This window comes from Acromyrmex echinatior, chromosome 1, assembly GCF_024713525.1.
Source record: "Acromyrmex echinatior isolate Ae372 chromosome 1, ASM2471352v2, whole genome shotgun sequence".
NCBI lineage: Eukaryota > Metazoa > Arthropoda > Insecta > Hymenoptera > Formicidae > Acromyrmex > Acromyrmex echinatior.
Genome location: NC_141852.1, coordinates 22,546,334 through 22,558,686, shown reverse-complemented (window position 1 = coordinate 22,558,686; position 12,353 = coordinate 22,546,334). Strand labels below are relative to the sequence as shown.

The 12,353-nt window shown below is 32.4% G+C and overlaps 1 protein-coding gene across 1 annotated transcript; it reads right to left on the bottom strand.

Annotated features, from left to right (window-relative positions):
• Positions 1-759: 759 nt before the first annotated feature.
• On the bottom strand, positions 760-12,042 carry LOC147911073 (uncharacterized). The gene is made up of 9 exons (XM_087403585.1): positions 11,971-12,042; positions 10,997-11,382; positions 7,611-7,956; positions 6,589-7,163; positions 5,253-5,301; positions 5,001-5,137; positions 3,778-4,009; positions 2,611-3,265; positions 760-1,111 (listed from the first exon to the last, which is right to left on the bottom strand). The coding sequence occupies exons 1-9, from the start codon at positions 12,040-12,042 to the stop codon at positions 843-845; spliced, it is 2,721 nt and encodes a 906-aa protein (XP_087259711.1). The 3' UTR covers positions 760-842.
• Positions 12,043-12,353: the final 311 nt, after the last annotated feature.

The following is a 12,353-nucleotide window of genomic DNA, read 5'->3' as shown; positions in this document are numbered from 1 at the left end:
AACTTGGAACGTCTCGTCTCTGGAAAGTGAGAAAGTTCGACCGATGCGCGCTCGCCAAACGTTAAGTTTCAGTCACGCGCTTGAATTTGCGACAGCAATGCGAAATGGAAATCCTACCTTACGTCCAAAAGTTCCTTCTCCAATGCAGACAATGTGTACGTGTAATTAACCCTTATCTTAATCATTGGAGCATCGCAGATGTTCTCGCAGATTCTTACAATTTCCGAATTCGAGTTCTTGTAAATATCAATGAAGTTTTGGAGCTAAAAGGATAAATTAATATTTACTATTTTTACCATTCGATTTACATATTATACAATTGTATCAGTAAGAAATAAATTGCTTTTAGCTTTCGTTAATTCTAAAATTGTAGCACATATAGTTTCTTTTTTTGGACATTTTCTTTTTGATAATTATTCTTTATATTTCTTAACTATAAAATCCTAAATATGCAATTCATCGAAAATTCGTAATAGAAAGTTCGTTATATTAATTAAAATTTTTATTTTTTTTAAATACTCTCATAATAAACTACTTAACGTGTTTATTCTGTTTAATATTTGTTTGATTTCTACTTTTTTTCAGAAAATTGATATTTATCATAATGTTCTTAAATAAATTGGTAAATAATGTACAATATGTTATTAATAATAATGATTTTAATTGGCATGTAAAAATATTTATTTTGATGATCATTTATATAAACATCTACAAAAAAAAAGAGATAATCCCGGATCGAATCAATGTCTTTACATCTTGTCTGTAGTATCTATACTCTATGTATCTATATAATGATTATTTTGTTATATTTTCGCGGGACACAAGACTTCGTAATTAAATGTTCAAATGCAAGTGAGAGAGCTTCTCTTGGAGAATTCAAAATTAAATTTTACCGCGCGGTTATCGTACATATTACATGAATCTATATGGTTTTCACACATGGACGAGGTAAGAGACTTTAAGCGTACATTGACCGTTTCGTGGAAACAATTCTCGATGTACGAGTCTACGTAATCCGTGTTCCACGTCAGCTTGGTTAAGCCGGGATTGATCTTCCGGTCGAGCTGCCGAATTAATTCGCGAAACAGCGCACGTTCTGTCAGCGACAATGCTGAAAAATAGAAGTTTCGCTACGTTGCAAGAATATTCTGCTACCATTGCGTGTGACTGCAAGTACGAAGAATGTCGCTTTCATCGCGTGCATTACGGGCATATACCCTGTTTGAATCGTGTCATCATGATATTTGCATAAGCACTCACATTTTAGTCGGGGAACTTTTTCATTATAGCGTAGAAAAAATAAATTTAGCTGTTCTATATTCATTGTACACGTATATCTAGATGTAAGTTATAGAATGCAATGTTATATAAAATAATTTGCAAAAATTATTTTTTAATAATTCATGCATACATTAAAAAAAATTTGATAGTAGAGATAACGAAAATAATTTTTTTAATTGCATGTTTGATATTAATGTATTTATTTAATATTTTCATAATTAAATATGACATATACTTGTTAAGGAAGTTATTAAAAAACAAAACAGATCTACAAAACAATTTAATTTTTTTGTGCTATTTGAAAAGAAGAAAGTTTTCCATGTTTTTAATGCGTTGAGTCAATAAATGAAACTGTTTTTATCACATTAGACTTTTGACAAAAATAAGATTAAAACGCCTGAAAAACGCATTTTTTTGTTTTTGAGAAAATTTGTAGCTGATGAAACCAATCTAAGAGAAATTTCAAAAAGACCTCAAATTAATAATTGGACATTCGTCATGAAGAGAGAGAGAGAAAGGTGAGAAAAAGGGAGAAAAAGAATGATAAAGAGGAGGAGGGGGAGATCGAGAGGGGAGGGAGAGAGGGAGGGAGAGAGAGAGTATCAAGTAAAACGATTGCCCTATATAGTTCCAATGCGAAATACCGTTGTAAATAATAAAAATTTTAATAGTGAAATTAATATATGGGACTGAAGATGCTTTTTTGTTATAAAAATGTTTTTTTAAAAATGTTTGTTTAAATAATTTTTGAAATACAACGATTTTTCCCCCCAAAAAAATGACTTCATAATTCTATTATAAAAAAATTGTATAAGTCGCATTTATTGTAAAACTTTTTACTAAATTTGAAATTTTATATAACTGCATAAAAATTTTATACATGGGAATTGCATAGAGCAATTGATATACTTGACATTGTGTGTGCGATTACATCTACTCCTAAAAATAACGCCAGAGGTTCAATGTCTGTAAGATTCAATATTTTTACATCAAAAATTGTTCAAGCATTAATATGAACTCTTTTTGAAATGTCTTGCACATCGAATTCATTCAGCTGAATGAATTTTCAAAAATAACCAAGAACGCATTTTTCAGGCGTTTCAATCTTATTTTCCTCAAAAATTTTTCTTATTGTGATGAAATATTTTCACTTATTTGAGGCATCAGAAACTATACAAAACTATTCTATTCTAAATAGCAAAAATCATGCAGATTAGTGTAACTGAGAAATATTATTTTTCTTATCTTTACATCAATGAATTTTATGATAAAATTGCTATCATGTTTAAAATAATTAAAATTTTATTGTATTTATTAACATATCATTGCTCTTAACTAAATAAAGTTTTCTTATTAAGAGCAATAACTTTTTCTTGGAAGTGAAAAAGTAATATCTTCTTCTACAAAATAATAATTTGTACATTAGTATTTGTACTTTCACATGGTAATTGATTATTGAAAACGACAAACCTTCAATAATCTTGTTGTACGCCAACGTGACAGCGAGGACGCTTTCGTAGATAAAGCGTAACGTATCCCACTTGTCGTATATCTGTTGTATGTTCACGGGTATGCTGAATCTGAAGCTGATCCAATAGAAACACTCACGGCAGAGATTCAGAATATTAGGATCGATGTTACACTCCAGCAGGCCGGGCTTGCTACTTCGCCGCATCAGACAGCGATCGAGTTGCGGCGGGTTATCGCCGACATCGTACAACCATTTTACGTACAGTTCCTTCGTGGAGTCCTCGATGGATTTGATCATGATATCTTCTTGATGATTGATCTCTTCGCTCATGGCGCAATAGGGCATCCATTCGGCCTTCTGCAGCATTTTTCGTGTCCATAATAGACGGTCACCTTTCGAACGAAGATTCAACGCTCTACCGGCGTAGTACGGAGCGATCGACGAATATATTTCCTTCTCATCCAGAATCTCCTGCTTTGTCCGTTGAATATCTTCAGCTAAAAGCTTCCATATCTTGAAAATTATTAGTTTTTAATGTTACTGATTGCTTCAACAATTTAAAATGTGACTTCAGTAATTTGAAAATCTCTAAAAAGATTTATTTAAAATTTAGACAAAATAACTATACAAACTGATAAAAAAATAAGTTTTATATATCTAAATTTTTCCGTAAATTTTAAATTCTTTTTCTTGTATAGAATTACTATCTTGTATAAAAAGCTATTATAATAAGATAAAGTATATATAAAATACTTTTACAAATTTTCTTTATGTTTCTCGAAATTAAAAAAAATTATTTACTAAATTATTTATTAAATTAACAATATCTTATAGGACCGTATATGTGAAAATACAAACTTTAGAAATCAATGTCTTAAACGTAAAATTTTTACAAATTATTGAATCCTTCTTACGCTGCTATTTTTGCTATCAAATAGGAACTTTAAATTCTTGCGATTCAAATAATTATAGAAGCTCCGTAAATTTTCTATTCCTTCGTGAATATTATTAATGTTCATAAAGACTATGGCTATTAAGTTTTCGATGATTATCTCTAAATCCTTCATTTCAGTACGAAATATGGTCATATCATCGTGCCATGTAGATTCGTGAACAGAGAAAATCTTGTATGAAATTGCTTCGATTTTACTCAGAGCGTCATAAAAGAGTCTTTCGATCTTTTGGCATATTCTTTCGTGCTCTTCGCCATTTGTACCACTGAATTTAGGACTTAAAATTTGAGTGGTCTCATCCAATCTGTGTTGAAAAGTCATATTATAACTTGCAACTACTATTACGAAAATATTAATTTAAGCATGAGCAAATTCTAACTCTGAAATAATGTAATATCTAATTACCCTGATCGACAATAATTTTGTTAAATGAGTAATTTTGGTTGATTCTTATATATTTTCTGATGCTGATTCTGAAAATAAGATTAGAGTTTATCTTATGGGCTTCAATTTCTTCCAACCGTTATATTTCTTTTTAAAAGCTAAAAGCTTAATCTTTTTGCTAACAACAGCTCAGTGTTAAAATCTTTTTTTAAATTAAAATAATTTATTTTTCTTTGAAAACTCTTATAATAAACAGAAAATATTAAATTCGGTAGCTATTAATTATAAATCACTTATTTATACATATAGTAGAAGGGATAAATCGAAAAATCTTTAATTTTCTCGTAAATGTAGCTAACAGATTGTAAATCAGCGAAAGAAATATTATTAGAGACACTCTATTAGATTTAGCATAAAAAGATTGAATTTTGACGAGAAATGAATCATCCAAAAGAATTAAAATTTACAAAATTTTTAAATGCATGTTACTAAAAAATTCTGTCTTCATAAATTTGGCAAACAGATTTGAAAATATGGAATAAAATACTATAAGATTCTTATTTTATCAACATAAGAAAAATGAAATTTTGTCGACCAGTGTTATTCTCATCTATTATTCTATTCAAAGTTTTGTATAAAAAAAGTTTAGAATTAAACATAACTATGTAACACTTAATGATATATTTTATAGAATATACACTCTATAGAGCAACAGTCCTGTAAAAAAGTAAAATTATTGTTTTATATTTATTCAACCATAAAAAAAAGGATAAAGTGGATTATTCTGTATACACAGCAGCAAATTAAAAACGTTTTTGTTTATGAATGGAAAATAAAAATTAAAGTAAAAAGATGAGATAGTGTATGCAGTTTTATCGTTGGTTATATGCTGTGCAGTATTTGTAAAATACCTTGCAAAATCAATCATTGCTTGACAAATCTCGATCATATCTTGACACCTGCCGAGGAAAACGTTGATGTAAAGAAATATGTTCTCCGTGTCTAAGTCCCAGGAGTGATGCGTGAGATTGATGTGAGCGCTCGCGATCTAGAACAGAAGAGTTTATTTTTTTTATTAAATATTAATGAATACACTAAATCAATCGATCAGTGGTGCAAATTAAAATTTTGATTTTAAGTGTTGATACTGAAATAAAATATACTCTGCAAAATATTTGGATTCTGTGCTCCAATAAAGATATAAAGTAGAAACTGAGCAAAAAACGGAAGATTTGTTGTGCCAATGTATGAACAGCGAAAATCTTGTGCGAATCCACTTTGCTTCGGTTTTACTCTTTCGACAAAAGTCGAAAAAATGTTCATGAAGACATTTTATTATTACTATCCGCTTTTACACGAAGTATTACACAAAAAGTAAAAATGCGAAAGACTGGAAGAACTGAATACGCGCGTTAGCGATCCGTGAAATCCGCTATGTAACGCGATTGCACGGATTTCTGCACAAAAGTCTAAGAAGTCATGTCACCTATTCCTTCGGGCACATGGCGTGCTAACCCCTAGCGCAACTCGAGAACAAGTAGTCGAGAGAGCCGTCGCGTCACATCGTTTCCCAATTCCCATCTCTATTCTGGCTTATCTACCCACGGGAAAAGCGTAAGTCGGTGTTATATTGCGATCTCAACTTAAAGCGAAAGCTCTTTTTCGCCACTTTGTACTTGTAAGAAGCGTCCTTCGAGTCATGCATGTAGGCATTCCATCTCTCTCGCTAAGTTAATTCCATCAAGCATTACAGCAAGCAATTATTTATTTGACTCTAAATTCGCAGAAAATTGCTGGCTGCCTCGCTTCGCGCTTTGAATTATCATATCTAATCATAATTACCACTAAAATCACTTTGTAACTTCCGTATTAATGGAGAAATTCATCCTCGGGTTGTCCAACAAGGATTCTAAGTAGCTAAAGTAGCCGTGCACACATAATTTAATGGGAGTTTAACTCACCGACTGGAAGGTGAATTTGCAGACAGCATAAAGGACTACGTTTTACGCACATCATATATAAGGTTACAAAATGGCCTTTGAGCTTACACGTACTTTACAAAGATGTACTTTTCCTTATTAATTATTAAAATAAATACGTGTACAAAATTTGAGAATACTTCTTTGTCGTTATAATTATTACAGAGAAAAACTTATTAAATTAATTAAAGTTATAGCAAAATTCGACTAAAAGTATTTTTTTATGCAAAAATTCAAAGAGAAGTTTTAACTTAAATTAAACTTTGGTAGGGTGTAATAATTAAAGCGTATGTAATAATTAAATGTTAAAAAGGTACGTGACTTGCTGTACGCCACGCCGAATAATTATTTTACTTTACAGTTTTATATAATATTATAATAACCTAGAATTCATAATATTTCACAGAATGTTTTATGTTTTATAAGAATAATTTTCAAGATTTATGTTTTGTTTGATGTTCTTATATTTTTACATGTAGAATATATACATTATATTCTTATATATAAAATGAATTATTACAAGATATTTTCAACGAGTCTTACCTCATAATAAAGTGTCTTATAATCCTCACACAGTTTGATACACTCGTACAAAATCTGTATACTTTTTCTGGTTTTTCCCGCAAATATATCTGCCAAATTGATAAATCCTTTGCACATGACGACAATCTGGTTGCTGAGAGCGGTGAAGAGATTGCTTATCCTCTCGCGGGTATTGTAGAAAGGGGAATTCAGCCAAATCGTCCTGAAGAGATGCATCATTTTTGGCAGATATTGAGCCACGCTCGGAGGAGTTGTACAAGTCTTCAACTTGGCGAGAGTGTCCTTCAGAATGCTCAAGAACTCAATGTTCGATTTCGCTTCGATTATACCGTGCTCGATCTCGTCCTTTAACATCAGGAACTGACGTATATAAGTGGACTGCGAAGCCAACAATATGTTGATAATAAGCTCCACCGTTTCTTTCTGTAGCTGATGACTCAAACCGCAGAGATTGTCATCTAGCGTATAGAAAAAAAGCATATATTTAAACAAATTAATACAGCAATGACACAATCTTTCTAAAATTTCTATACTTATAGAAAAACATGGCAACTATAAAGATGTCAATTGTATATACAAGTTTCATATGTAGAATTAATGTAATAAATATTTAAATAAATTATTTTAGTTTTATTAACAATAATAGTTTATTTAACTAAACATTAATTTTATAAATAAAACTTACATAATTGTTACCTTTATATATATATATATATATATATCTTTATGTCTTTCTTTCTGAATGTAAATTTAAGTTTTCAATTTGTTCATCTATGAATAAAATTCATATAAAACAAATAGAATGTAAACGTGTGAAAAGTTAACATTTATACATATACGAATTATGAATATTGTGTGATCAAATGCTACAGATGATGTTAAATTTCTTCCTAACTCTATGAGTTACAAAGAGGGATTCCGTTATAAAACGTCACATTAAAGGAAACTTTTGTTCCTCCTAAGAAATTTCCAGACATACATTATCGGGAAACGATTCTATCCTCTCTCTTCTCTTCTCGCAGCCACTACGTCTTTTCCTAGTAGTAAGCACTTACATCGAGAAGTCCAGAAGTCATATTCGTCGTCGAGGCACAGTAACTCATGCGGGCTTGTTCGTTCCTGGTCAGAGAGGGCTGTTTTGATTTGGGTGTTCCAATAGGCCATCACACCCTCCAGCCTCTTCACCAACTCCTTATCGGCGCTAGCCTCCTCCGTGGTAAACTCCTCCCTACTCTCCAGAGGTACATATATCACGGTTAAGCCCAGCATTTTGTACGTGAGGTCCGTTAAATTGCACAAGAAGGTGTCCAGTTGGGTGTAGAAGTTCGCTTTCACACATGTGTTTTAGTGAGATTAAGGAAAAGAAAATCCAGGAACGTGATACGACATCGAACCTCGTTATCGCTGTTCCCAATACTACTATTTTTTATATCGTTCAAGCTGTCCCGGAGTCTATCACATAGAATTGTAGCATGTATCCTCACGATACGTCCGCTGATGGAGATTTATTGAGTTGAATTGTCCGCTGTATATCGAAAGTGATTGACTACACTACATCGTCATTGTCACATCAATTTACAACTGAAGCGTGCAACTGTAAATCTTAGCGACAAAAATTGGAAAAAGAAACATGATCGTTCTGCACTTGAAGTGAATCATATGTCAAACTTAATGATTAATGCAAAAAAAACATCATATCGGTTCCATACTTCAAAAGTGACAACTCAAAGAATTGAAATTCCCCCAAAAAGGAAAAAATATTTTTTAAAGTGGTAGAAAATTTTTGACTAATCAAATAATAAGACAAAAAAATATATTTTTAATATATGATATCAAATGTTACTTCTGTTATTTTTGTTTTACAGTTCTTAAAAAGTTACTATTTTAATAACTTTTTAAAATTCTTTTTTTTACATATGAGTACAACAATTTTAATAATTTGTTAATTATTTTTAAATTAAAATTAAATTCAATTTTAATAAGGTAAGGATAATGTTTATTTAACTCGTACCTCATAATAACTCGAAAACTTACGGTTTTTGGTGTGTGTGTGTGTGTTAAATTTTAAGTAAAGAAGCAATAACACTTATTTTTTATCTTTGAAAAAGAACGGTTTTGTTGAAGTAAAAATTTAGTTAAATCTAGAAATGATCTTATTGGACTATCAAAATAATTATACAGAACACTGAAGCTAGGATGTCAAAAGTTTTTGCAACATTGCTCATCATACTTGAGTTTTCCACGTAATTATTAAATTTTAATGGTTCAACCAAATTATTTTCAGATCTGTATTTAGCTAAGTTTTTAAATATTTCAGCAAAATCTCAGCAAAATCGTTCTTTCCGTATAAAGTCAAACATGTTTTGTAAATTTTGTTAAAGCACTAATTTGACACGTTTTATAAGCATTGTGTTAATTATATCTTGCATTAATCATACGGCTACAAGAACAAGAATTTAAGTCATAATTCAATCAAGAATGAATCCACGATCGCTGCGTATACATTTGGGAGAATAAAAAGCGCGACGCGTGAGCGGAGTTGTTGGGCGTCCTAACACAATTAACAAAGCGACGCTTCGATCCAGTTAAAATCCGCTCAGGATCCATTAGAAATAATGAAGTGGCTCCCGTACGAATGCAATGCAATCGTTTCTAACTCGACGGCAAAGTAATCCCGTTCGCGTACGTGGGCAAACATCGACGCTGGATTTACCAGCGGCGGTGAGTTGTGCAGTGCATTTAGCCGAAAATTATGGTAATAATAACTTTCGTGCAATTCCCAGGCGTCCCCACTTTCCCGTCCCGTCCCCCGCGGGACCAGGCCGGAACTTTGTGTCGTGCGTTGCGGTAACGGGATTGCAGCGCTAAAGTTGGAAATTCACTTGGTAATGTCATCACGTTAGATTGTTATGACCTTAAGCCAAAGCAACTATGGACGATCGCGATGATCGCCCTTGGCATTGTGAGACTGGCCCGTCGTGGCTCCTTTGTCATTGCTGTCGATTGAAACTACAGCCACTTATCGATCGTCTTTAGCGCATATGCGGGATTATTCGCCAACAGTCTACACGATTGACACCTAAATTACGACTAAATTATGAAATTTTTATTATTTATTACACCGGTAGATTAGAAACATTTGTTATCAGTTTCGTTAGAAAAAACAGATACAAAAATCTAAATAATCAACTAAAAAGATTATAATATTTAACCGTACATTACTGAATTGAAGTTTTTTAACGTAATTATTTGCAGAGATATTTCTGACACTTTAACATTGTATCTCAATTTTCATTATTTTTAAAATAATTTATAATTAAATAAATATTAATAATATATATTTAATTTTATACATTCTTTACAAAAAAAGAACGGTTTTTCTAGAATTATACTAATTGTAAAATAATTAAATATAAATTTGATAATAATTTATATTTGATTTTGTTATCAGCAAAATGATTATAAAGGATGCTCAAATTGATTATTAGGTTGTCAAAACTTTTTACAGCATTGTCGTCATGTTTGAATGTCCTACATAAATTATTAGTCCAACAAAACTATTTTCAGAGCTGTATCTGTCGAAATTTTTAGATACTTTCAGCAAAATGGTTCTTTCCAAGTAGATAAATTCAAAATTTTTTGTTTCATAATTAAAAACAAATTTATAAAAGCCGAGAATGTCTTAGACACTTTATACAAGAAATGAAAGGTTAAAGAAGTATTAAAGCGATAATATGAAAGCAGTATATAAATTTAGAGAATAGAACGTACTAATTACACATGTTATCCAGAAGAAAACAAGAAGACCAGAAAATTGACTACGGCAGAATGTTCGAAAACCCAATTGGATTGAAATTGCTTCGCAAAAATCGATCATATATCAGAACAGATATATATCGGATTGAATCATGGATTCGAGCGAGAGATAAAACGCGCGATGTCTCCCTTGGGGGCCTTTCGCTGGTGAAGCTTTTTAAACGTACATTTAAATCCGCGAAAAACTTTAAATCACCACCCACTACAAAATCAACTGGTCGCGAGCGTTTCGCGCGCGCGCAACGGGATTTGAAAGTTAAACAGAATTTACATTACACGACGAAGCCCAACCTCAAGTGGGTCACTCGGGGAGTTGCCGAGAAGACCGACGGGATATCGTGTCTGGACCCAATTAAAGTTCCGTAACTCGCGATCTGTACACGTACATTATTTACTGAGACGAAACGAAAAAAAAAAAAAGAGAAAGAGAAGCGAAAAAATGAAGAAACTTCGCCAACTCTTCCTGTTGGCCTATCGTTATATATAGTTGAGTTCATTCGTTCTACGGATTCGTTTGGCCCGAGTCTTTACAAAACTTTTCGCGTTAGTTACGCGAATTAATTGGGTACTTTGACGGCAATGTGATAACAGAGATGGAGGGCAGAAGGATACTATCGGGCCAGGTTTCGATTGCAAAAAAGATCGGTGCGAACATGTTCTGGATGATGTCTAGTATATAATTCTCCACCTTGTCGTTCATCGACCCGAAGAGAATGCGTTCGCGAAAGTTTTCCGGATAGAAAATCTCGTTGGGCTGTCTCACGAAGTAGGTTAGCTCGTGCACGGGCACCGTAGGAAATGAAAATTCTGTGGTCAGACTGCCGTTCACGTGATAAATGCAGAGGACCGGAATGCTCAGTTCCTGGAAGAACTCGCGAATGTCCATGTCGCATTTCCACGTCCAATCGTCGTCTGTCAGACCTCTCAGAGTCGTCATATCCTTAACACACTGAACCTGAAAAGGCATCGAATTTTTGTGAATACTTGCTTCTAATCCAAACTAATAAATCAATTTTTATTTTTCAACAACATTGTGTATTTCTAGAAGTAGCATATTATCTCGATGTAAAATGTAATTGAAATTGTTATTTGAATGTATTTATTTGCTTATAACTGATATAATTAAAGGATACTGTATTTATGTACATGCCCTTATGGAATAAATGTTAGAGTAAATACTATAAAAGTTTAACCATTAACTTTTTTTTGAACGAACATGGAAAGAATGATTTTGCTAAAATATCTATGGATCTAAAAATAATTTTTGTTAGACCATCAAAATAAGGTTTTTTTAAATTTAACATAATAAACAATGTTGCAAAATTTTTAAGCATTTTAGCAACTAGCTTAAGTATCTTACATAATTATTTTGATATAGCTTAAGGAAATCATTTTTAGATCTGTATTTATTTAAATTTTTTAATACTTCTGCGACAAAATCGTTCTTTCCGTATATAAACTGTAATTCAATCTTAAAATTACACATTATAGTTTGTTTGAGATAATTTTAGATTGTAAATCTAAGAAAAATACTCAAACTTACCAATTCATTTAAGTCATCCGCCCTATATGCTTGACGTAGCTCCACCTCTTCTACCTCTGCAACAATATTCATCCCGCTCGATAATCTCTATTGTAGATTGCAAGTAATGCCGCGTTTGCACTGCGAGATCCTATTTCTCTGTGCATTGCGACGACATTTATCGTCGGAAAGGCGACCTCGTAACTAATATAAAGGGCATTGGAAAGAGGAAACAAATTCTAAAGGCTGGCCGTTCGTTAGTCGTCAATTGGAACGGCGCGATGTGCCCTCCTAAATTCGCCATCCAGGTTAAATAGAAGACATTCGTTCCAAGAGGGTCTCTCGTTCGTCCCTATCATTCCTCAGGCCTTCTCCACGTCTCGGTCCCATCGCTGGGCCACCGC